The 27,320-nt window shown below is 43.7% G+C and overlaps 1 protein-coding gene across 1 annotated transcript in view; it reads left to right on the top strand.

Annotated features, from left to right (window-relative positions):
* Window positions 1-2,635: 2,635 nt before the first annotated feature.
* The window catches only part of plekho1b (pleckstrin homology domain containing, family O member 1b), a 100,717-nt gene continuing 76,032 nt past the window's right edge, over window positions 2,636-27,320 (top strand). Inside the window, exons 1-2 of the mRNA XM_084335766.1 lie at window positions 2,636-2,746; window positions 3,336-3,482. Of these exons, the coding sequence (XP_084191892.1) occupies window positions 2,720-2,746; window positions 3,336-3,482 (174 nt within the window). The 5' untranslated portion in view covers window positions 2,636-2,719. The remainder of the gene's footprint in view (window positions 2,747-3,335; window positions 3,483-27,320) is intronic.

Raw genomic sequence — 27,320 nt, 5'->3', positions numbered from 1 at the left:
GAGAGGCTGTTTTTTGTTCATGTGCAGCCGGCTCCAGTTATTATTCTGTGTGGTCCTTAGACCTTTGTACATGACAGAATGGCTTCACAGCAATGTGTTGTAATTTCACAGTAATGATAGTACAATACATTGTTGTAATTTCACAACTTCTTACAGTAAGAAATTACTGTGATATCACATTATTTTGTTGTATATATATTACAACAATGTATTGTGACTTCACAACATCAAATTGTAAGACATTTACTGTACTATCACATTATTTTGTTGTATATATATTACAGCAATGTATTGTGACCTCACAACATCATATTGTAAGAAATTACTGTGATATTACAATATTTTGTTGTTATATATTACAACAATGTATTGTGACTTCACAACATCAAATTGTAAGAAATTACTGTGATATCACATTATTTTGTTGTATATATATTACAACAATGTATTGTGTATTTACAATAGCCTACATGTATTTTTGTAGTCCAGCTCCAGTACACTTCCTGAAGGTCACACTTTGGTTTCCTGTCGTGATTAATCACGTCATCCTATTGTATCTTGACATGAAACTATTGTATGAGCTTCCTCCAGAAGTATACTGGAGCTGGGGACTATAGAGTTATGCATGTCTATCATTGTAAATTGACTGTTATTTTGCCAAATTATATAATATAATAATTATTATTTTTCAATTATTTTGTTGGCAAGTCTTTTGCATTACTTTTCAGACTTGCCAACAAAATAATTGAATAATAATTATTATATTATATAATTATAAATAATTTGGCAAAATAACTGTCAATTTACAATGGTATGCATAACTGTATAGTCCCCAGCTCCAGTATACTTCTGGAGGAAGCTCATACAATAGTTTCCTGTCAAATACTATTGGATGACGTGATTAATCACGACAGGAAACCAAAGTGTGAGCTTCTGCCAGGAAGTATACTGGAGCTGGACTTCAAAAATGCACGTAGGCTATTGTACATTAAAAACAACAGTCCAAACGGTAAGCCGGCATTTATTGTCAAAAGACAGAATTATTACAAAGAATTATATACAAAGAATTACAAAGAATTATATTCTTATTCTTGAAATGGTAAATGGCTGTTTTCTTTTTTACAATTTGTGCACATTTTACCCATAGGAAAATCCCGCTCGTTGTACAAGTATCGCAGAGAAAATTCAAAGGTACTCACAGTTGCACGAGGGTTTCGGACAGAGAAACGCAATGGTTTGAAAGCTCGGCATTGCTAATAAACATTTTAAATATTATTTTATAAACTGCTGGTCAACACTGCAGTTAGTTTAGATTAGATTAGGTCCATTATCCCTTACCTTCCCTCACCCCCCCCCCTATTTTCCTTGCCCTATTTTTTGTCCTGATTGTGAAGCGACCTTGGGTTCTATGAAAGGCGCTATATAAATTTGATCTATTATTATTATTATTATTATTATTATTATTATTATTATTATTATTATTATTATTATTATTATTATTATTATTATTATTATTATTATTATTATTATTATTATTATTATTATTTAAGGGCTTTAAAAGCGAATAGGAGAACCTTAAAATGTATTCTGTAGCGTACTGGAAGCCAATGAAGGGAGGCAAGGACAGGGGTAATGTGGTCTCTCGGGTTCCGGTCAACAGTCTGGCAGCTGCGTTTTGTATAGGGACAAAACAGGGAAGACTGTGGTTGATGCCTATATAGAGGGAGTTGCACTGCAGTAGTCTAATGTAGATGAGATGAAAGCGTGGCTACCTCTGAAGGTCTGCAGGGGAGAGGAGGGCTTTGAGCTTAGCAATGGTGTGTAGTTGGAAAAAACATGCCTTCACCACCACTGAGTTCACTTGTCTCTCGAACTTAAAAATGACACCTAGGTTCTTCACTCTATCATCAACTCACAGGCTTGCTTCAGTGCCCAGAGCTGCTTCACTTCAGCATCATAAGTCACGTGACGTCACAAGTAATGTTCCTTCCCGTTATTCGCGTCTAATTCCTAGAAACACAGCGGCAGCGGCATGCAGTCTTTATTGTCTCCAATGAAAGGCCTTGCGCTCTCCCCGCCCTCTCTACACACACCCTGTCTCTCATTTCCCCGTTAAGGCGTGTGTGTGTGTGTGTGTGTGTCTGCGTGCGTGCGTGTCACCCTCCCCTTGCCTATAGTGTCTGCTTTTTCTGCGGATGGCGTCAGATCTTGTACCGCGTGGGCTATAGATGGCGCTGTCGAGTTAGATAATAGTATAGTACCCCCGGAGCGAGCCGCAAGTCCAACAAAAGTCTCAGAGAAGAGCGAGGGAGGGGGCTCCGAGGGGAGGGGGGGGTGACACACACACACACGCACACACACACGCACACGCACGCACACACACACACACACACACACTCTCATCTGTGTAACTAGACACTGTTCTCTCCAGTGTAGTCAGATCAGGGCAGGCGGTCCAGACCGAGCCTACTCATCGGAGCGAGGGACACCGGTTATCTCCCCCCGGGATCGGTGTCGAGAAGAAGGATAACAACAATAACATACAGACACTGCAGCCGGCTTTTAACGGGAGTTCAACCTCCCGTGTCCTCGTTTTATAACGATTAATTTTTTTCCTTTGTGGCACGGAGGGCTATAATTGTGGACATATTAAAGGACGCCAAGACGGGACTGAAGTCGGGGAGATACCGCTGACGATAGGAGCCCTGTTACCTCCACGATGAAGAAGAACAACTCGGCCAAACGGGTAAAGCATTGGATGTCTTCTTGATTGTGTAATACTGCTTTAATACTGCTTTAAAGAAGCGAGGGGCGCTCTGGAAGTGAGTCCGGAGTCTGCTTGATGATGATAACTGACAGTTTAAGCATAACAGCATATAGATGGCCACTGGCCGTGAAAGCTAGAGCAAAGCGAATGCATAATGCGTTCATGATCCCTATTACCAGTGGCCATCTATACTATAGGCTTAAATTGTCAAATGTTATAAAAAAGTAGCCCATCCCATTCTTTTGTGTGACGCTGTTTTGTGGACTGGCAGTTTAAGGTGTTGCTGGTATGTAATTGGAATGACCTTCTATCGTATAAACTGGCATATTTAGCTGTCAAGTATAGCGATGAATCCTCCTCACAATTTGAAAAATTGCCATCACAATATGAAAAGAAATGTTGCGCGCCAGGAATGTGACAGCATCTGCATGACAAAAGATGACGCCCCGACATAAACTGCTTCATGTGTCCACGCTTTTAAATGGAAACGAGGAGCCCCGGGCTTGTTTATATACACATTTCTCTAACTAATAGCTGCCCTACCTATACCCCCTCTTTTAAAACGCAGGGCCCGCAGGATTCAAACCAGCACCCCACGCAGCCGGACAAAGTCGGATGGATTCGCAAGTTCTGCGGTAAAGGGATATTTCGGGAGATCTGGAAAAACCGTTTCGTGATACTCAAAGGGGACCAACTTTACATCTCCGAGAAAGAGGTTTGTCGCCTAACATTTAATTGATTGATTGATTGAACATTTTATTAACAGATTGCAGAATGGTTACAACAGTACGACTCAATACACACAGTTGTTAAGGGGATGCAGACCAGAGAAAGACTTTCGTCTGGTTTACATCAGGGTCCCCCATTTTCAATTCATCATAACATTTATGACGTAGGCCTACACGACATACAGATATAGATATACAGTACTGTTACATCCAGACATTTATGACATACAAGATATACAAATATACAGTACTGTTTATTTACAGAGAGAGTTTCTAAAAGAGAATAATACATTTGAGGGGGAAGAAACTGTACATTGAATTCACCTTGCTTCCTCTTTTACTTGAACCCACATGCAGAGCATGCACGGGAAACCTCAAACTCACACTTAACATATAGGTATGCTGTGGTGTTCCCCCCCCCCCCTTTATTTTTTTTTCTTCAAACACCCTACAACTAGACATGAGTTCACAACTTATATTTCCTCCACAATGATTATGGCAACCATTTGAGTCACATGATTGACATGTCCACATTGCATAATAATAGTAGTCTGAAGCACGACACTTCTTGTTGTCTTCATGTAGTGTTAAAACTCCAGTGCCGTGCTTGAGTATCTTTGACATTAAAGTCATGCCCTCTGAATCGCCGGTCATGAATTACAGCTAGTGAATGGCCTTACAGACCTTCCTCAGACCATGTGGCCGTGCTCACAGCGGTCCCACAGGACTCCCAGTAATGCTTTCCATTAGCTCTGGACTCTCTCAGCTTGACTGACTGCACACACTCAGCTGTGTGTGTGTGTGTGTGTGTGTGTGTGTGTGTGTGTGTGTGTGTGTGTTGTGTGTGTGTGCGTGTGTGTGTGGTGGGCGAGCAGGCTTTAGGATGCTGGTTCTTTTGGAGTATTTAGATGTGGGCCTCTTGAGGTCTGCAAGAGATGTTTATTTCAGCATGAACCCCACAAGTTAAAGGAACAGTTCAGAGTTTCGGACCCCTCAGCCATATTTCCTACTCATCCACGATGTTGTTGAAGAGTAGAGTCGTTTCTCAGCACAGTCCAATCAATCAATCAATCAATCAAGTCCTTTATTTAACCAGATAAGCATCATTGAGATTAAAATCTCTTTTTCAAGAGCGATCTGGCCAAGCAAGGCAGCAGAAAGTTTCAACATAAAAAAGAACATCACAATAAAATACAGATAAAACATTTACAGCAAGCTCCAATTTCAGGCAAGTTATCAAACAGGCAAATGATCAAACACAGTTGCACTGTCCGAGGGAACTGAGTTCGTAGGATTTAAAAATGGCTTTGAATTCTCAGTCCATGCTCTGCTCACTGAACCCCCGGCTCCGCATTAGTTAGCAAACAAAACACATGTAAAGTCACTGTGAAAATCACGGAAACCTACTGGAAAGCAAACTGGTTTAGAGTGCACTGTGGAGTGGGTGTTTTATTTCAGGGCTTGTACAAACTGCGGCCCCATTACCTCACATTATTCTTGTGGCTAAGTAGCCAGAGCTGTGGGCGTCCATTATACAGCATGGATCGTGCTGAGAAAGGACTCCAACCAATTGGCAACATCATTGGTGAGTATAGGAGATACGGCTTGGGGCTCAAAATGTCATTGGTGTCCAAAGAATGGGTTTTTACCTTCTGGCTTCCTCAGTAATTCAATGTGTTTTGGCCCAACGGTCCACTCGGTTCAGTTCACTTGAATCGACTTTGAACACGGTGGCCCAGTGGTTAGCACTGCTGCCTCACAGCAAGAAGGTCCTGGGCCCTCATTTATCAACAATGCTTAGAAAGTGTTCTATTTTCGTTCTTAAGCACAGAATTTAGAATGTGTGTACGCACAGAAAAATCGGGATTTATCACACGTGCGTACACAGGTTCTACGCACACTCCGTGTTGATAAATACCATTTGTTCTACGCTCCACGCTCGTGCACGATTTTAAGTATTTGCATATAGCGCCGCCCGTAATTAACCATATACGGTAATGGAACACCCCCAGTGGACTAAGCCGAGCGAAGCGTGTTATGGGAGAAATACACGACAGGCTGACAGACATGTACACGTACGGTGATGTCGGATATGATATCTATTAACTTCCTAAAGACCATTGCTGCCTGGGCAGCGCAAACACTAATAAAGACCGTTAATCACTGTTTGCCATTGGTGTCATTAATAATAACCATGCTGGAATATGCCTTTTCTTCGTTTCGTTCGATTAATACCCAGGGATTAAAGTTCTCTGTCAATTTTCTACCTGCATATGATTTTTAGAGGCATACAATCTATTTTGATGTCGGTATTAGGTAGCCTATATAAACAATAATACGAGAGCATATACAAGAACAATTAATCTCACTGCCATAGCCTGTGCCATGTGTAGCCTGCCTATATGTGATCAATACAAACTTGAACTTGAATTCCATCATGTCTGTGTGCGGGAGCTCACAAGGCTGTTGTCACAATGTAAATAAAAACGTGCACTGAAAAGTTACAGTATGTAGTTGGTTGATTATTTGTATGACAGTCAGTAAACCCTTGCAAAAAGTATTCGTTTCATTTAATGAATTGAAAACATGCAGCATTGCCTTCCTCCCGGCATGCAGTAACGACATGTATCAGTCAAATGCGCATCACTGAGTGGAATCCCTTTCTATTCACATAACTGCATTTGTGATGGAGCTTTGACAGCTACATGGGTGGTACAGTAACAGTCTATTGCTCGATCCATCTCTAATATCACGATAGACCGTGCCGGTGGCGAAAGACCCGAGGGTGGAGACTGACTTGAATGTGGACAGGGATGGCATTTGTCCGTTTTGTTCCACGCTCCAATTCCGGTCTCAAATTGCGGTACAAATGAAGGAGGTGTCTCGGGTATAGCGGACTCTAGTTTATATTATGTTCTCTCGGCAATTAGACTGCCCCTCATTCATTCATTCATCTGCTATCTCTGAAAACGGTTCCCCGCGAGCGCAATCAGTGCACCCCGTATATTCCGATAACCCTATATATAAACCATGCTGCATTCATTCGGAAAGAAAGACCTATTCCAAATGCTATATTTATAGGGTTTGACAATAATTACACTACTGTCGCTATTTTACAATTAACTATAATGAATTACGGGTCATACAGAACACGCCAGTGTTGAAACTAATGCACGGAAGCTTATTTCCACGTTGCAATAATAATATTCTACCACCGGGCGCCAGGTACGCACGGTCGGAGCTGTGCGTAAATATACGCACAAAGTCAAGCACACGTTCAAATTGATAAGTCCCACACTTTGCTTAGAAATGATCGTACGCACGGGTTACCCACATATCTGTGCGTACGCACCATTGATAAATGAGGGCCCTGGGTTCTAACCCCAGGAGCGGGCCTTTCTGTGTGGAGTTTGCATGTTCTTCTTGTGTTCGCGTGAGTTTCCTCCAGGTACTCTGGTTTTCTCCCACACCATAAATAAATGCATGTTAGGCATGAAAACTAGCTCATTAGCTAATTCTGGCACATTTACATTGATGTGGAGACTGAATATGTTGATTAACACATATATAACACTGGATGCCAGCCACGACATAACACGTGTTATCAGCCCGCCCCCTGAATGCCCACCACGACAATTAGCGTTTTTTTTTTTTTATTAGCGATCTGAATTCATATTTCATCAACCAAGTCTACCGTTGGGAAACCAGCCCCATCAGGAGCTCAGATGTGAAAAAAAAACGCCCCCTATCGTCTCCCAGATGGTAATGCACCCTTTTGGAATGGACTCAATGAAAATGGATGAAAAAAAAAAATCCGGAATCCACATTTTACTTCTCACGCATGTAACCGGAGATGATCCCAGTCATTGTGGACCATCAGAACAGCGTGTAATATGTGTTTACAGTATGTAGCGTTGGATCAATAAAAGGATCGATTTTTGAAATGGCGATCAGGAATTGGAATACTCTTTTTGGATAACATCTGATCTCAGGTAAGGAATCTATTTTACCAGTCTTAGGATAATCAGACCTGTTTTCACGGAGATATAAGCTTTTCCCCTATGTGTGATGTGGCTGTTTGGCTGTGCGAGCGATCAGGAAATATATCAGATCAGATATCAGATCGCCTATATAGCGTGCATACGTACACATATACTATCGATAATCTAGCGTTTATTTGAAAACGATTAATAAATAGGCCGAAAAATGAGAAGGTTTTTGTGTATTCTAGAATATTCAGTTTATTATGGAATATTTTTATTTTCCTTGAAAACGAGGGCTTTTCAAGATGCTATAAAACGGAAATGAAACGATAAAAAAAACAATCCGCTTCGACAATGTTGACTGGAAAATGAGTCATTGATAGGCGACGGGCAGATTAGACACATAGCCATAATTTAAAACATAGATTAGGCGATATTAACACTAACATTGAAGTGGATGGTGGGCATTCAAGCACTAAATCGTGCGCCCCCTGCTGGCACTGAAAGTGTTAATGTGCACTGTCCCTGGGTAAAAAAATTCAACCAGCTTCATTTGACAACGATCACATCTGATCAAAAAGTATGTGGAAGTCTTGATACAGCTCTTATTTCCAACACGCTCCTCAATCTCAAGGACATCCAAAGACATGGTCACAGGACAACAGCAAATACATAGTTCCAATAAAAAAACACCACACAGAACTCATTAAGCTCCTCAAAACTTCAAAAACCCTTAAAACCAACAGACAGTAAACTCTACAGATCACTCTTCGTACATTTAGTACTACGTTGTACACCAAAGAACAAGACAGTGAAGTATGTGTATCGCTTGTTATCGAACCAAGCCGACACCTTTCAGCCTCCGAGGCCCAACCACCCCCTTGAACATGTATTAATAGCGTAAAGAGGAAGTCAGCCATCGCAACCACAGCCGGCCGGCGTGTTGATCTCACCCACGACAGGCAGAAAGCTGATACGAACCGTACATGGTCATAAGCAGACGTGCTGTGCGTCTGGACGCGGCCGAGACGTGGAGGAGACCGCCTGAGTCACACTGAAAGGGAAGCTCGCTCGCGGGCGGCGCGGATACAAGCGAGCACAGTGCCGGGTGACGGCGGCGCTGGTGTTGCTGTTGCCATATTAAGACTTCCCAATTAGCACTCTCTGGTAGCCCCGGTGACAGGAGCGCTGCGTCAGGAGTGCCAACGATGTCGGCGGCAGTCAGAGCCGCTGTAGGGGAGATAGATATAGCGTGTGGAAAGAGCCGCCTTCCAAGCCCTGGGCTGGATGTCGGTGGGAGGCGGTGATGAATAGGAATAATAAAACACAAGGTTTGAATTCCAAAACGAGACATCGGTCTGTGAGACGAGGCGGTGGCGGCGTCTCCCGGGCGTGTCCCCATCATCACGATCTCAGGGGTGACAGTGGCTCAATCTGGTTTGATTCCGGTTCCTCCCGACAGCGTGTCGAAGTGTCCTTGAGCAAGACACTTAACACCCTAACTGCTCCCTCCTGATGAGCAGCTTGGCACCTTGCAAGGTCGCCTCCGCCGCTGGTGTGTGAATGTGTGAGTGAGTGGGTGAATATGAGGCATACGTAGTAAAGTGATAGAAGCTGGTAAATAAATGCAGTCTAAAAGTTCCCCAATTTATACCCTGATGAAAACCTAAAAGGTCTAAACTGGTCGTTTTCATTACTGTTGTAAACTAGCCATGTTAGAATAAAGGCTTTTAAACAATAATCGAAGTATTCTTGTTACTGAAGTTTGTCTCCTTCCATGTGGACATATCAACCTGTTGAAAAAAGATGACACCCTCTTACAAAGCGGTGGCTGGCGTGTAGGGCTGACCTTCGAATTTTTTTTGGCATTCGAAGCTTCGGGGCCGAGATTCGATCTTAATTTGAAGCTTCGAGATTAAAAAGAAATATATATATATTTGTTTTAATTATTATTATTTATTTTTTTACTTATTTTTTTATGTTGTGGGACTTGTACAGCACGTTGTTAATTTTTTTGTCAGGGCTGTAAAGTTTAAACCTTTTTAAATCTTAGACAAACGAAACACTTTGCTTTCATGAAATATTGTAAGCCGTCATTTGAGGCTTTATAAAAGCAGCACAATGCACACAAATCTGTCAGTGCCGAGTCCGACCTCATCTTAAATAACAAACAGCATTGCTTGTTATAGTTAACAAAGAGAGGCAGAGTTGATTTAGCAAAAAAAAAAAATTAAATAGATTTTATTTTTTTTAATATATTCGAATTTTATTTTCCCATTCGAATCCCATGCCCATCGAACGAAGCTTCGAAGTATTTAAGACAGCCCTACTGGCGTGAAAGTAAAATACAACGTTGAATAACAACTAAACGAGAAATGTTATTATATATATAGTTAGATAGTGTTGAGAGCACTAACTATAATCATAGCTAGATAGTGTTGAGAGCACTAACTATAATCATAGTTAGATAGTGTTAGATAGTGTTGAGAGCACTAACTATAATCATAGTTAGATAGTGTTGAGAGCACAACTATAATCATAGTTAGATAGTGTTGAGAGCACTAACTATAATCATAGTGAGATAGGGGTGAGAGCACTAACTATAATCATAGTTCTGTATCATTAAGGGGCTCCGCTTGGCATCACTCATGCACTCCCTCGCGTACGTGCACGCGCACTGAATAAATTCCACAAATGTACCTTTAATACCAGTATTAGTCTGACCACACCCCTCATCAGCTTACCTCCATAAGCAGGTGTGTGGTCACCTGCTCTCCTCCTTCTCGCTTTCACCACAAGGAAGTGCCTCGGTAGTACCCCACTTGACGTGTTGATTAGTTGAAAAGAGTTGTGACAAGTCTACATTGTGCTTAATTTTTTCTTCTCTCATATCTGTTGTAAAGAAAAAGTTTGGGTCATAATGTATTCTGCGGAGAGTAGACCCGCTAGACCTACTCTTCACCAGCGGTTCTCCATTCCCGCCTCCGTCGTGCGTTCTGGTGCTGGGCTGTTGCCACTTTCATGGTTGCCGACCCAGCCCAGGAGACAGCCGATGGATAGTTTGCCTCTCCGAAGAGCCGAGGAGTCGGTGCCGTCGCTCCGGCGATGGCCTGATCTCGACTCTGGTTCTTCTGGTTCCAGGGAATCGTCCGTTGGTGAACGGTCGGTTGTTTTGGAGCCGGAGGATTTGCGACGCAAACTTTTCGCGTCTGCCCGTTCACGTCGCAAGATGGTAGCATGCAGGCGCGAACGGCCTGGGTTTGGGGAACTGCTGGAGACCAGCGAGGATGCGTCCGGCTCTGGATTTCCGATGGAAACTGAGGACTTCATGGAAGAGGCGGACGGATTCTTGTATGATGGTCCCGTGGAGGAGAGTATCCCTCCTCAGGAAACACCGGAGGGGGGAGAAATGGCTCCATGGGGCTCCCTGTTCGAGGATGTCGAGGAACCACCTTGGCCTCATCAGCAGGATGCCCTACTGTCGGCCACATCAGACTGTGGCTCCTTGACCAGTTGCAGCCTGCTGCATGTGAGGGATGCGGTTTCGGTGGAGGAAGGTCCGCAGGGGGAACTGCGGGCTTTGTTTCCCGAGCTCATGGCGGTAGCACGGATCTGAACGAGGTAAAATGCGATCAGATCACCCAGGCGGCAGGAGCTGTCCTGCACCTTTCCCAGGTGCTGGCCATAGCCATGGGGAAAGTGCGCGCCCTGGCTACCCTGGGCCAGCGTCATCTTTGGCTGGAGCAGGCCCGTGTGCCGGAACGGAAGAGAGCCCCTCTTCTGACGGCCGCCCTCTCCGACGCTGGTCTGTTCGGGAAGGCCCTGCGGTTGATGACCTCAACATGCAGAGAGATGGCAGAGGAGAGATCCATCCTCCAACCCCATTTTCCGCCTCCCGTCCTTGCCGGTGGAGTCAGAAGGCTTCCGCGACGTCGAGCTGTCTCCGTCGCCCCTACCACTGCCTCCGCCGCCGCTGCTGGCCCTTCCAAGAAGGCCAGGAGAAGAGACGGCGCTTCTGCTACCGCCGGCCCATCCACGACCGGAGGAGACGGTAGGGAACGTCGTGACCAGCAGACAGTAACCTACCGTCCCTCCGGGGCTCCTCGGGGTGGCAAGACTCGAGCGGCGCGAGGTGGCAGACGCCGCTGAGAGTGACTTTTCCCCTCTGTGTCCCCTCTCTTTTACACCCTCCCCGGCCCCTCTATGATTTTGTGCCTTAAAACATTATAAATAAAGAAGTTCCCCGACATAAGGGGGACTATGTTTTGGCCGAACAAACTGTGTGTTTCTTCAACAATTCATATGGTGGGGTTGTGTAAATATGTATCTGCACTTTTACGTTGTGAGATGAGTCGTGTTGTGTTACGAGGTTAAGCAAGGTCTGCAACATACACTCAGTAATAGGTTCTATTAGCTTGATGCTCCACATGCAGGTAGAAACTGGTGTTATTCCATTGCTTGAACTAATTATATGTGTCTCACAATGCTGTGTTGTTTAGTTGCAGTAATACTCGTTATCCTGCCAACTCCTATTACAGAGAGGAGTCAAAAAGGCAGCATTTCCCCCCGTCATAGCGGTGTTGCTATGGCGACGCCTTCCATGAGTTGCGGTGTCTTAAGGTGTCGAGTTAGAGCGTAGGGCTCCCGGGTCTGCTGCGCTCGATTTATGTAAACCTGAGTCAGTTGGTCACGTGACTCACGGTTTGCATGTCTTTCTCATGACTACCACTCGTGTGGGAAGGTTTTCTGGGAGGGTCTAGTCTTACTCTCTGATTAAAGAAGAGTGACTGGATGTAAAATCATGTGAAAACGGGTTTTTTACTCCCAGCTGTGCAGTTGGGTTCATACGGGTGATGCTTCTTCTTTATTATTATAAAGAGTTGGATGTGTCTAGATGGATTGGAAATGGGGGCCCCTGATGGAAACAAGACTAACGTCTTTCTCAGGTCTGCCTCCCCTTACTGATTGTGTGTTTTGAGCCGTACTATGTTGTACCCTTTCTGCAATCTGTTGGTTAAAGTTTTCATTCATTCATTCATGGAGTTGGTTGCATGCATCCCGCCCTCTTGTTGTTCCCCTGGGCGTCTTGGGGATTCAATAAGATGGTCTAAATAGCCTATTATTGATGTGGATATGCCCAACGCACACATAGTGCTAACTCAGGATGTTCTGTTGGACATTAGGTAACTGACTGGCGCGCCTTGATTGCTTGGGGTTAAAACAGCGTTTTTATAAAGCAATCGGGATGGGGGTTTTTCCTCTTCCGACGCCCTGTGTGGTTGTCGACGGGTTCTCGTTCATATCAGGGGATGATGACGGAATGGATCTGTACATATGTGGAAGGGTCTCACGCCCTGGGGGTGGGCTGCCGCGCGCGGTTCGCACCGGAACGTCTGAGTGGCGCCTTCTTTTTATGTTTAAGATCAACACGCATATCTGCCCCTTCTCCTGGAGTTGGCATGTCGGCGTGGTTAGGGCACGGGACTGGTTCTGGTCGCGCTGGTCCGGATCAGTTGAACCCGGGGATGCAGATCTGCTGTTCTGGTACCCTGAGGGACTTGGGGTTTTTTTCAGGGGAAAAAATGCTAGGTCGGTCCGGGTGTCGCAGGGTTGGGCGCTATGGAACCCTTGTTGGGTACATTGTATTCTACTCTGTCGTAATGGCTTACGGCTGTGCCAGCCTGTACGCGTCCGATCTCGTTGGATCTCGGCCGCCATACAGGTTGGTCTTGGTTAGTACTTGGTTGGGTGACCTCCTGGGAATACCAAGTACGGTGCTGGGGCTGGTTTTCCATTCTTACGCTCTTCTCTTACGCATGGCGAAGAGGGGCCTGTTGGGGTGGTCTTGACCTCCTCGGGGGACCCTGTGCTCCCCGTATCACCGGGCCCGGTCCGAGGTAATGTTTCGTTGACCTGTAGGCCCGGGATAACCCTGTTGGAAACTGGAACACGGGCTGCGGCAGCGCAGGTGTGTTTGGGTTTTTTTTCCTGAGGGGTTATGGGACCAACCACCGCATGGGGTAACACCTGGGTGGTTGGTTCTCTGGTGTATTGCTGCGGTGTCAACTCCCGGGTTAACCGGTTTTGAGGGTGCCCCTGCAAGTTCATGACGTCTGCCAATCGTGTCAGCCTTCTCTGCCTCGACCCCTCTGGGTGGGTTTTTTTTAGGTGGAGCTTTGGTCATGCAACTACGCCAGCATACGCCCCTTCCGCCGGGGCGGCTGTGTTCAGCTGTCCTTTCTGGCGCCTGTCTCGTCCGCAGTCTCCGGGCTAGGGTTCACAGCCTGTTGCCTGGTTTTCCTCGGTGCGCTGCCTGCTTCCGTTGGTTAACCTTTTTTGTGTGCTTACGGCCATGCTGACTGCCTGTTGCAGGGTCAGTGTGCCAGGCAGTGTACTATCGGGGAGGACGGGGCCCGCTCGGCTGAGGGGCCTTTGTCCGAATACGCTGGCGATGTGGGGGGCGGGGCACTGCGTGCCCACCTGGTGGGGTCTTGATGCTGGCATCATGGACTTTTCCGGGCCCCCGTTCCAGGGGGTCCAGTCCCTTTGGTGGGTCTGGGTCTTCCTTCGCGCTCCGCTGCTACGGCCTTGCCACGGGGTTGGGTTTGCCCTTGACCCCGTGATTCTGGGGGCAGTAACGAGGTTGTTTCCTCCGTTCGTTCCCGGGTGGCATGCGGGTTGTGCGTGTGTGTAGTCGTGGGGTCAAGCCACGGTCTGCTCACCCTGTGCGTTGAGTTGCTTGAGTGCCTCTTCGCACGGTCGGGTCCGTCGCCCTCCCGGTAAACCTCTAATAGGGGGGGTGCCCTCCATTAGGGGTAGGGATGCCCCGATCACGTTTTTTGTCACCGATCACCAATCGTCGTGAGCCATATCGGCCGATACCGATCCGATACCGATCGTTTTTGATTAAAAAGAAATTAAAAATTATTTTATATAATTTTTTTTTAATAAAATATATATATTATATAATTAGACTTGTACTTGTATTATCTGCGAGACATCGCCACCACGCAACAAGTCAAAATGCTCGCTATCTGCAAACAGCTCCACTGTCTGTGTGTACTCTAGTAGCCTCCAGCTACCAAAAAGGATTCTCCGGCGCTGCAGCGGGACCCTATTGGTAACATTATGCTTTGGTCATTTCACATTCAGCAAGCCCTCAGCTCGAATACGCATTCAATCAATGTTATAAGACATTGATATCAGGAGCTATCTGTAGCTACTGCTAGCCGGCTAGATGACGTTAAGACAACTATTTAGTTCAATCGGACATTTCGTTTTGAACAGTGAATTAACGTCAGCTAACGCGAGCTAACGGAGGTATCAACATGCACTACAAGACTTGCTGGAGCATTTGTTGATATCAGGAGCTATCGGTAGCTAGCCGGCTAAATACCGTTAGACAATGCCTACTAAAAGTGAATAGTTGACTGGGTAATTTTGTTTAAACAGTAACGATAGCTAGGTAGCTAACGTTAGCTCAGGTCGAATGCACTATCTAGACTCAGCAGAGGAGGTCCGCCTCCTCTGTGTTTACAAACTCTACACGGGTACGGGCGGGGCTAGGGAGGAGGAGCAGTTTGCAGGTCCTGTGCGTCTGAGACAAGCGAGTGAGATATCCACTTGATCAGTTTCCGCGATCGGCGAATATGACTAATTATCGGAATTCCCCGATCGCATATTTATACTAATTATCGGCCGATAACGATCGGTGGCCGATCGATCGGGGCATCCCTAATTAGGGGGGGTCGGGGGGGCTCGGCCCTCCCTGTTCTGTTGGTTGTGGGGGGCCTTCAGCGGGGTGTATTTGTCGGCCAGTGGCTCCGCTTGGCCTCCCTTTGTGCATGAGTGATGCCAAGCGGAGCCCCTTAATGATACAGAACGATAGGTTATGACTATAACCAAGTTCTGTTAATTGGGGGTGACGCTTGGCATCCGACGCCGCTGCAGCCCTTGACCTCACCTTGTGGTGAAAGCTTGGGTAGGAGGAGAGCAGGTGACCACACACCTGCTTATGAAGGTAAGCTGATGAGGGGTGTGGTCAGACTAATACTGGTATTAAAGGTACATTTGTGGAATTTATTCAGTGCGCGTGCACGTACGCGAGGGAGTGCATGAGTGATGCCAAGCGTCACCCCCAATTAACAGAACTTGGTTATAGTCATAACCTATCGTTAGATAGTGTTGAGAGCACAACTATAATCATAGTTAGATAGTGTTGAGAGCACTAACTATAATCATAGTGAGATAGTGGTGAGAGCACTAACTATAATCATAGTTAGATAGTGTTGGCTGTAATACCCTGTGATGTGTTTGGTCTTACTCTTAACACCTTGATCCAATTGTAAACACAGTTCCCAGGGGCCACAGTGGTACCTGCTGTCAATATTCAGAATCCCACCTATTCACACCTCTTAATAATTTATCCTGTTAAACTGTAGCCCTATTTTCAGAAATGTTGCCTAAAGGTACATGCCTAAGTAAATGGAAGATTGCTCCACTTCTACAAGGACAATTTGCATGTTCTTGGTATCTAGGAACATCTAGGCATCTGGGGGTATGTATTTCCAGTGTCAGAAATATTGTGTCTGTTACTAGGCTTGAGTAAATTGTAATGAAAAAAAGGAGAATATAAATTATGATTTATTTTTGCATTGTGAATAAAACCATGAAAACATTGAGGTTCTTCTGATTATGCTCACTGAGCTCATTCACCACCTTCTTGAGATCAAGTGTACAAAAAATCTAAGCACATGAATAAAAGGAAGATGATTAAACAGAAGGATTTGTAGATAATAAATGATAATAAATTCATATTTGACCTTGAACTTGACCTTATTATGGCCAAATCATACATCTATGGATAGGGAAAAGGCTCCTCTTTCCAATGGAAGTGTTAAAAAAAAAAAAAAAATATATATATATATATATATATATATATATATATATATATATATATATATATATATATATATATATATATATATATATATAATTAACCTCTTAACACTTCCAGCGCCAACAGCAGAGGGCGCTGATGGCCCTTCAGCGCCAGTGCTTTATCCAATGTAGGATAGGACTTATTTGCGAGTGCTTAAAATATATAAAATATAATAGCAATAGATCTAAATAACACGGTGATCGTCAGTGAGTTGCTTCCAGTCAACATGCACGAAACAGATAATCTTTTCATACATACATTTCCGTTTTATACCGTGATGAATATGAATATATTTCTAGAGCGTTCTGTCTCATCTCAATAAACTCCAGCAAATCGAGCTTCAATGTATTTAGTTAGAAAGCGTGCCATTTGTCGCTTGATTTATGAATCGTTTTCAAATAAACGCTAGATTAGGGCTGGGCGATATAACGATAACGATAAATATCGCAATATATTTTAATAATCGATATCGAATATCGAAATTAAAAAAGAAATCGTTTTTTTTTTTTTTTTTTTTTTTTATATATATATATATTTTTTTTTGTGACCTGCAACAGGGCAGTGGACAGACTTGTCTTTCTTGCCTGCAACTTAAAGTAATGGCTTTGCTTGTCCAAATGACAATACTGACCAAATTGAGATTTATTTATCTCTTGTCCATTTATTTTGTTTGCTTTCTAATTTAAAATACATTTTGAAACCGTCTGTACACAGTAGGCTATGTGTGCTAGCAGAACTAGACTCCAGTCACGAGTCACAGTGCACATGTGCGGTGGTTTGTCCACCAAAAAAGCGCCAAAAGATTGAAAATAAACTAACAGAGCCAGAACTGTTCAACTCCTCTGGAGCCACAGCCAGCAGAGAAGCCGGTTTACTTTAGCTTTTAAACCAGCTGCAGCCTGAGAACTGGAGTGTGAGGGGCTGTAACCCTAAAGATGGCGGCAACGACAAAGAATTGCTGCAAAATAAACATACATCTGTTGTTAAAAAAAAAAAAAAAAAAAATGTAATACTTATAACAATTCGATAATTATCGATATCGAGAAATAAAATAAAATTATCATATCGTTATCGCGATATGATTTTTTTCCATATCGCCCAGCCCTACGCTAGATTATCGATATTATATGTGTCATCATGGGCGAACAGAAGCGGGGTCTGAAAAATCGCTTCTCCGTACTTTGGTCGGTGCGAACCTCACACACACGCTCCGATGGCGGTGAAAGGAACATCGGATTAATCCAAGATTCGCAACATAAAGGCCTTACCTCACATCTGATGTAGTGCAAAAAGATTAATCCAATTCCTGATCGCCATTCCAAATATTGATCGCGTTTATTGATCCAACGTTATATGTCCAAAACACATAATCCACGCTGCTCCGAGTGTCCCCAGTCAATGTGTTATAACGATACTACATGCCCGAGAAGGAAAACCTGGACCGGACTTCTTAGATTGATGCACAGCCCCAGCCAGAGGGATTCCAATGATGTGCAATACCATCCGGGAGACGTTAGGCGGTGGTATTTGCCCTTTGTGAGCTCAGACCCATTCCCAATGATAACATCAGGCTGGATGGATGAAAAAATGAATGGATATAGCGAATAAAATAAATATCGATTAAAACCCGGGATTTCTCGGGTTTGGCGCCCAGAGCATGGCGAGTTAACCCGACTTATCTCGGGTTTGGCCTCCAAGGGCCCACATGCGGGCCCTCATGAGGACGATTCGCGATGCGCCACTTTGCCGACCTCTAGTGGCTCGGGTGTGCATTTCTTTTAATACAATATATAGAATGGAATGGAAGAGAATGAAAGCCATATTTGTTGCCTTTACATGAGTTACATGCCGGTATGTGTGAGGCGTGCGCCAAAGTACGCACAAGTACATATTACCACCCCCGACTCCCAGGGCTCTAGCTCCGTCAATCATTTGGCGATCTCGAAAAGTCTTGCACAGGATTGTAGCCAATGAGTGTGGCTTTCCAATGATACCCCATGATATGATAATTGGGGATCTAATATGATTTATGATAAAGAAAAGCAGGGTCCCCCAAAAAAGAAAAAAAAATATATATATATATATATATATATATATATATATATATATATATATATATATATATATTTTTTTTATATATATTTTTTTTTTATTATTATTTTTTTTTTGTTATTATTCCATTTTGGCTGTGGGGGTGCTTAACACTTTCAGTGCCGGCCTCCGTTTCCTATTTACCCCGTTGAATGCCAACGCCCACTTCAATGATAGAGCTCTCATATTTGCGAACGCATAAACTATATCTTAAATTATGTGTCTAATATGGCCGTCGCTTATCAATGACTTGTTTGCAGTCAACATTGTCGAATTCTTTTTTTATCGGTTCATTTCCGTTTTATACCATTTAGAAGAACGCTTGTTTCTTGAAACTTCCAGAAGATTTCAGAATATTCTGTCATAAACGTCCTTTACTGGAATACACTGGAATACACATAACACGTTGTCATTTTTCAGCCTATTTATGAATCGTTTTCAAATAAACGCTAGATTATTTATATAGTATATGTGTACTTATGCACGCTATAGAAGCGGGCTGAAAAATCGATTCTCTTATTTCCTGATTGCACACACACACACACACACACACATACACACACATATGGCACACGCTGATATATAGATTAAAATAGCTCTGATTATCCCAATACTGGTAAAATAGATTCCTTACCTCAGATCAGATGTTCTCCAAAAAGATTATTCCAATTCCTGATCGCCATTCCAAATATCGATCGCGTTTATTGATCCAACGCTGGGTACTGGAAATATATATTCCACGCTGTTCTGAGTGTCCACAATGAGTCCAATCGGCTCGGGTTACTTGCCTGAGAAGTAAAATGTGGATTCCGGATTTTTCTTTTCTCATCCATTTTCATTGAGTCCATTCCAATGCGTGCATTACCATCCGGGAGACGATAGGGGGCGGTATTTTCCCTATTCGAGTTCAGACAGATCCCCACTGGTAACGTGAGGCTAGATTGATGAAATATGAATGGAAATCGCTAATAAAAAAAATTACGATTAAAAGCGGCATATCTCGTCGGCTGGCACTCAACGGTTGGCATGAAATAACTAATTATGCCGTGGCTGGCACTCAAAGTGTTAATGTCTGAAGGAGTCGACAGAAGGCTTCTTGTCCTCTGCAAAAGCATGCAATTGGTCCACTGATGGATACATCTTGATATTTGTCTAGTCTAGTGTGTTCATTAGATGGGTGAAATCCTCTTTCAGTACCTCTGTGCCTGTTTTCTTAGGCAGTTAGCCTCTGGTATGCGTGCCATTAGCGCTAGCCACGCTTCTATGCCTCTTTTCTTTCAGAAAGAATGATATTTTAAATAACTTTTAAATAAATAAAAAAGAAAAGAAAATATATATAGGCTAGGCCTATATAATTTTTTTTCTGTTTTTGCATTCGACTAAGACATGGGTCGGCAACCTGCGGCCTCGAGGCCGCATGCGGCTCTTTAGCCAATCAGCTGCGGCTCCCTGGCCAAAAAATAAATAAAAATGTAAACCTTTTTTTTTTTTTTTTTTTTTTTTTTTGGAGATCGATGTCATACTGTGACACTGAAATGAAAAAATATTTCATCAACTAAGATATTTAGTCAACAAAAGGCTTACCTGTATGCCTGATATGTGGTGCGAAATTTGCGAACAACGAAAAATGTACTTTTTATTTTATAGATTTTCCACAAATAAGGGAAGGACTCTAATAGAGCTGCATAGTTCAGGGTTTTATTTCAAAGTAGGTCTACAGATGCCAATGTTTTTTCTCCTTTTCTGTGTTTTATTTCAAAGTAGGTCTACACATGGTATTCTTTTTTCAAAGTGGACTACTTTCTATTTGATAAATGTTCCACAAATAAGGGAAGGACTCAAACTCCCGCCTACCTCTGGTCAATGGTCTCTAACTACACACCCTCAAGACCCCTACGCTCTGCATCTTCTGGCCGCCTCAGACCTACTCCTATCCAAGCTCCCGGAGGGTCATCAAAGAGAAGCCGCCTATTCTCAGTCCTTGCCCCACAATGGTGGAATGAACTACCCACCCGTTAGGACAGCGAAACACGTCCAATCTTTCGCCGTCGACTAAAGACTCACTTCTTCAACCATTATCTGAAATGATAAAAAAAAAATAAAAAATCGAACCTTACTGTCATGCACTTGTCCTAATAAACTAACCTACACTGTAACATGCAACACTTTGATAAACATTGTTACTCAGCTGATAGAGTTGTACCCTTCTTGCTGTCTTGTCGTACAGAACTTGTAAGTCGCTTTGGATAAAAGCGTCAGCTAAATGACTAAATGTAAATGTAAATGTAAAATATACCTGAATAGTTCAGGGTTTTATTTCAAAGTCTGTCTACAGACACCAGTGTTTTGTCTCCTCTTCTGTGTTTTATTAAAAAATAGGTCTACACAGCCAGTATTTTTTCTCCTCTTCATAAGAGTTTGAGGTTTTCCTTTGTTATAACAGGTAAAAACAGCAATTAAAAAGTCAAAATATTTCTTTTTGTTGCTTTATAAATCATTAATGCAACAAACTGTGTGCTATAAGTATAAAGTATAATAAATCGCAAATGACTTTGGGTATGCAATTGTCAGGCGTTTTATGCTAAATGTGGGGTATGCTTGGGGATATATAAAACATTATACACTGTTATCTTCATTTTAAGGGTAAATAGGTTGTGTGGCTCCCTGATCATTTTATTTTGTGGGACGGGGGAAAAGTGGCTCTTTTGATCGTAAAGGTTGCTGACCCCTGGACTAAGAGGTTGGCAGTCGACTACGGCTCCTTTCGATCGATTAGTCGACTATTCGACTAATAGGGGTCAGCCCTACAGGTTAGGAATTCTTCAAAGGTGGAAGTCAATAATAATATAGCCAAGACATTAAATCATGGTATTCTTCTTATTTTGAAGTTATAACGATAGTAGAATGTATTTGGATCACTGTGCCTTTCTGGCAGTACTGCCGTCGTGGGTCCACGTAGCATTGTGGGTCTGCAGGTAGCATCGTGGGTCTGCAGGTAGAGCTGTGGGTCTGCAGGTAGCATCGTGGGTCTGCAGGTAGAGCTGTGGGTCTGCAGGTAGCATCGTGGGTCTGCAGGTAGAGCTGTGGGTCTGCAGGTAGCATTGTGGGTCCAGGTAGCATCGTGGGTCTGCAGGTAGCATCGTGGGTCTGCAGGTAGCATCGTGGGTCTGCAGGTAGCATCGTGGGTCTGCAGGTAGAGCTGTGGGTCTGCAGGTAGCATCGTGGGTCTGCAGGTAGAGCTGTGGGTCTGCAGGTAGCATCGTGGGTCTGCAGGTAGCATCGTGGGTCTGCAGGTAACATCGTGGGTCTGCAGGTAGCATCGTGGGTCTGCAGGTAGAGCTGTGGGTCTGCAGGTAGCATCGTGGGTCTGCAGGTAGAGCTGTGGGTCTGCAGGTAGCATCGTGGGTCTGCAGGTAGAGCTGTGGGTCTGCAGGTAGAGCTGTGGGTCTGCAGGTAGCATCGTGGGTCTGCAGGTAACATCGTGGGTCTGCAGGTAACATCGTGGGTCTGCAGGTTAAATGGCCCATTATCATCCAGTTTCTGTTGCAAGTTCTTTGTAATACTGATATTGTCTCAACCTCAGAGACATGCTTCAGAGACATGCTTCATGCTCCCATTGACTTCCACTAACATTGCTAACAAATGTTAACAATTTCTGCTACAAGAAAGTAAACAAAACACTGTAAGCTTATAAAAAGAAATAGCCAGTAACTTACAATATACAGTAGATGGTTTCACTGGAATTGTGTTGCCAGGGAACAGTGAGTTTGGATCCATGTTTATTTCCTGTCAGTTATTGATATTAGCAAACACTGCACCAGGAAGTGAACGTGGGTCCATTTAGAACGCTTATGTTGTCAAGTTGAAGCCGTCTACATTCACTCGAGATGACATCTTCTGCATACGCTCGATACATATCAGAACTCTTAGGCTCATGCTAGCGGTAATCTTATAAGCGGGGTGATGTCACAATGAAGGAGTCATACAGTCCCACCCATAGATATATATAGAACACTAGATAGCTTAAGGCGGAGTCACCAGCGTCGCTGAACCGCCGCCATCTTGCCCCAGTCAGCCTTGAGTGAGGGTGAGTGATCTGTACAGACAAAAATACTCATAACTCGCTGAAATATTGATGGATTTACAAACGGTTTGGTTTATTACAAGTATTATTAACATGGCTATGATTCAAGCGGTTTGTAAAAAACATCTTTACATTTTTTTTTAATAAGTATGCACTATCATAACTACATCTTTGATGTTTATAGCAAACCAACCCGTTTGAAAATCGGTAAAGAATTGAGCAATCTATGGTTATTTAAATAGTACATGCACCATAGACATTAATGTTATCAGTAGCTGAGCTGCCTGGGGCAAGATGGCCGCCCTACGACAACGTTGCTCTCCATTGGCCGGCAGCGCGGGAAAGCTATCTAGTGTTCTATAATATTTATGATCCCACCACCAGGGTGACGGACCACATAGGTGGTTGACGTCAAGCCGGCTCATAAATCCCCTTGATTTGACTGCTGTGTCTGCCGTTTTATAGTCAGCAGCCTTCGTGTCCGACTGGTGTGAAGGACTGTGTGAGTCACACGCCTGGCGTGACATCCAGCCCCTTTCCTTTTCACTGTGTCGCCTGCTCTTATTTCTTATAGTACTTTATTAATCCATATAGAGGGATTGTAGTGTTATGTAAGTATTTATTTTGTAGTCGAAATGTAGTAAATATGAAGGGGACATTTATTTACACCGTGATCCATCATTTGTAGCAATTTGGCTACACTGATTAATGACAACAACAATAACAATAACAACAATAGTAATAATAATAATAATAAACTTTATTTGTATAGCACCTTTCATACAAGAATTTCTGCTCAACGTGCTTCACAGCAGCAGCAGCAGCAAAAAAAAAGAAGACAAGGCTTAATTTGCACAAAATTGGCAGATCAAGAGCAATGCATAAAGTGCAGACATAAAACAAGTATAAGTATATTTGAAACATGTTGTTCTTCATCACCTTTACATTAGGCCACTTTTGAGTCAAAGTAGAAAGTACCCCCGGCGTGAACCCCGTCACCTCCTGGTTGAAACAGCCGCGGGGAGGGAGGTAACTCAGTACGCCGCTAGCTAAGTCTCTGGTAAACAAAAGAAAGTGCTCTCCTCTGCTTTTAAAGGCCCAGCGTCCTGCCGGCCGGGCAGCGTTTATTCTCCATCCCAGTGTGGTGTGGCGAGTCAGGTTTCTTGGAGGACGGCCTCCCCAGAGCTGGGACAGCTGTGAGGACAGACGACGGGGACAAATGGACTGAGCTCTGGTTTCAGCCAACCTGTTAGCCGTACGTACAGACCACAGAGATGATGTGGCCTATGACCTATCCAAAACTATCTCCTGGTCACACTAACAAAAATAAAAATATGTATTCTCTTTCTCTGTGCTCTCTCTCTCTCTCTCTCTCTCTCTCTCTCTCTCTCTCTCTCTCTCTCTCTCTCTCTCTCTCTCTCTCTCTCTCTCTCTCTCCAGACTTTATACCTGATGACATCACAAGTTTGAGTTTGACTTCTCTGGTTTCTGGCTTAAGGGGAGAGAGTCGCTCATGTTAGGGCTGGGCGATATGGCCAAAAACGTTATCGCGATAAAATTATTTTCATATAACTCGATATCGATAATTATCGTCGATATAATGTCTGTCAAGTTTAATTAACTTCTTATGCCCGGCGCCGATGGACGGGCTATTAATAGACTTGTTTTGCTGCTGCGAATGTCTCGAGTTGATGTTGTCATCAGTCCGCGCACGTTAGCAGTTAGCCAGAGCAAGCAGTGTATCCCATGACAATGTACTAAATATGACCCTAAAATACTCCGTTCCGCCCCAATACATTGCAACGACGTCCACCGCATACCCCACACTACTCTAACCGTGGCCTCAGAATTCACGCCACACACCCACTCGGCACGTAAACTATAAAATAGCGCCGTGCAAGCTAATTATCCTAGCCAGCCAAACTATAAAATAGCGCCGTGCAAGCTAATTATCCTAGCCAGCCATGTTTCCAATGTACTAAATATCACCCTAAAATACTCTGTTCCGCCCCAATACATTGCAACGACGTTCACCGTATACCCCACACTACTATAACCGTGGCCTCAGAATTCACGCCACACACCCACTCGGCACGTAAACTATAAAATAGCGCCGTGCAAGCTAATTATCCTAGCCAGCCAAACTATAAAATAGCGCCGTGCAAGCTAATTATCCTAGCCAGCCATGTTTCCAATGTACTAAATATCACCCTAAAATACTCTGTTCCGCCCCAATACATTGCAACAACGTCCACCGTATACCCCACACTACTATAACCGTGGCCTCAGAATTCACGCCACACACCCACTCGGCACGTAAACTATAAAATAGCGCCGTGCAAGCTAATTATCCTAGCCAGCCAAACTATAAAATAGCGCCGTGCAAGCTAATTATCCTAGCCAGCCATGTTTCCAATGTACTAAATATCACCCTAAAATACTCTGTTCTGCCCCAATACATTGCAACAATGTCCACCGTATACCCCACACTACTATAACCGTGGCCTCAGAATTCACGCCACACACCCACTCGGCACGTAAACTATAAAATAGTGCCGTGCAAGCTAATTATCCTAGCCAGCCAAACTATAAAATAGCGCCGTGCAAGCTAATTATCCTAGCCAGCCATGTTTCCAATGTACTAAATATCACCCTAAAATACTCTGTTCCGCCCCAATACATCAGAATTCACGCCACACACCCACTCGGCACGTAAACTATAAAATAGCGCCGTGCAAGCTAATTATCCTAGCCAGCCTTGTTTACTACTTGAGTCCTACCTCTCTACCCAGAGGTGCAGCGCGGGTCTCCTTCCGCTGTCGGCCATCTCCTTCACTGGTTGGTTGTTAGTGCGTGTGCTCATATCCAAGCTTGGAAAATCGATATATTGAAACTTTGCGACCACGTTTCATGTTTATTTCGAGGAAATAATTTATCGCGATAGTTATCGTTATCGTTTTATCGCCCAGCCCTAGCTCATGTTCACAAATATTGAACACATTAAACTCTGCTCAGCCTAGTGCTGTCAATCGATTAAAATATTTAATCTGATTAATCGCATGATTGTCCATAGTTAATTCGCGATTAATCGCAAATTAATCACATTTTAATAAAAAAAAAATTATATCTACCTTATCTCTCTCACACACACACACACACACACACACACACACACACACACACTTTGAGTCAGAAACAAACATAGTATCAATGAGAGTATCAATAATACACCTGAGTGAAGTCTAGTAAAAAAAGAAAAGTAAAAAAAGATTTAAATGTCTTTTTTTAAGTTAATCGTGAGTTAAATAAAATAGTGGCATCAATAGAATCGTGCATTAACTCAATCAGCGCCAGGGGTTGGGGCGCCAGAGGGCCCTAGAACGCCATCGCTTTAATCAATGGGGAGACTGCGAAATTTGCGAGTGCTTAAAATATATATTATATTATAGCTATGGGTCTAATACACCCATCGATTGTCAGTGAGTTGCTTCCAGTCAACATGCACAAAACTGATTGTTTTTTCATCCGTACATTTCCGTTTTATACCGTGGTGAATAAGAGTATATTTCCAGAGCATTCTGTCTAATCTCAAGAAACTCGAGCAAACGGCGCTTCAATGTATTTCCTTAGAAATCATGCCATTTGTCGCTTGATTTATGAATCGTTCTGAATAACGCTAGATTATCTGTATTATATGTGTCATCATGCGCAAACAGAAGCGGGGGCTGAAAAATCGCTTCTCAGTGCTTTGCCTGCAGCCAACGTCAGAAACACACACACACACACACGCTCCGATGGTGGCGAAAGAAACATCGGATTAACCCAAGATTCGTAACATAGAGTCCTTACCTGGTCTTTGATGTCCTGCAAAAAGATTAATCCAATTCCTGATCGCCATTCCAAATATTGATCGCGTTTATTGATCCAACGTTATATGTCTGAAAGGCATAATCCACGCTGCTCTCAGTCTCCCCAGTCCATGTGTTATAACGATACTGCATGCCCGAGAAGGAAAACCTGGACCGGACTTGTTAGATCAGTGTACAGCCCAAGGGGAAGGGATTTCAATGATGTACAATACCGGCTGGAAGGCGTAGGCGGCGGAATTTGCCCTTTGCGAGCTCAGACCCATTCTCAATGATAACATCAGGCTGGATGGATGAAAAATTAATGGATATAGCTAATAAAAGAAATAACGATTAAAACCTGAGTTTTCTCGTGATTGGCGCTGAACGGTTGGTGAGTTAACCCGACTTTTCTCGTGACTGGCGCTGAATGAGTTAACGCGTTAATACTGTGTTAACTTTGACAGCCTTAGCTCAGCCCCTATAGTGGTACAGTAAGGGGAACATGTGAGTCCCTCACACAGTGACTTCCTCTAAGCAACGTCTAACCATCCTGTCCTGTCAAGAATAGCCCTGTAAGGTTTGACTATAAAAACAAATTTAAGACACTGTTCTTCATGTGCTTTTGATTTGATCTGACTGACCCTGTGTTCTGACTGACCCTGTGTTCTGACTGACCCTCCTGTGTTCTGACTGACACTGTGTTCTGACTGACCCTGTGTTCTGACTGACCCTGTGTTCTGACTGACCCTGTGTTCTGACTGACCGTGACCCCAATGGTGAAATAGCCTACTTGTTTATTTTGACATGTGTTTCAGAAAGATACAACCAGGGACTGACTGTCTGTGGCTGACAGCAGGTATATAACCAGGGACTGACTG

The sequence above is a fragment of the Notolepis coatsorum genome (genome assembly GCF_963971535.1).
Source record: "Notolepis coatsorum genome assembly, chromosome: 19".
NCBI lineage: Eukaryota > Metazoa > Chordata > Actinopteri > Aulopiformes > Paralepididae > Notolepis > Notolepis coatsorum.
This window is presented reverse-complemented; position numbering and strand designations above follow the sequence as displayed.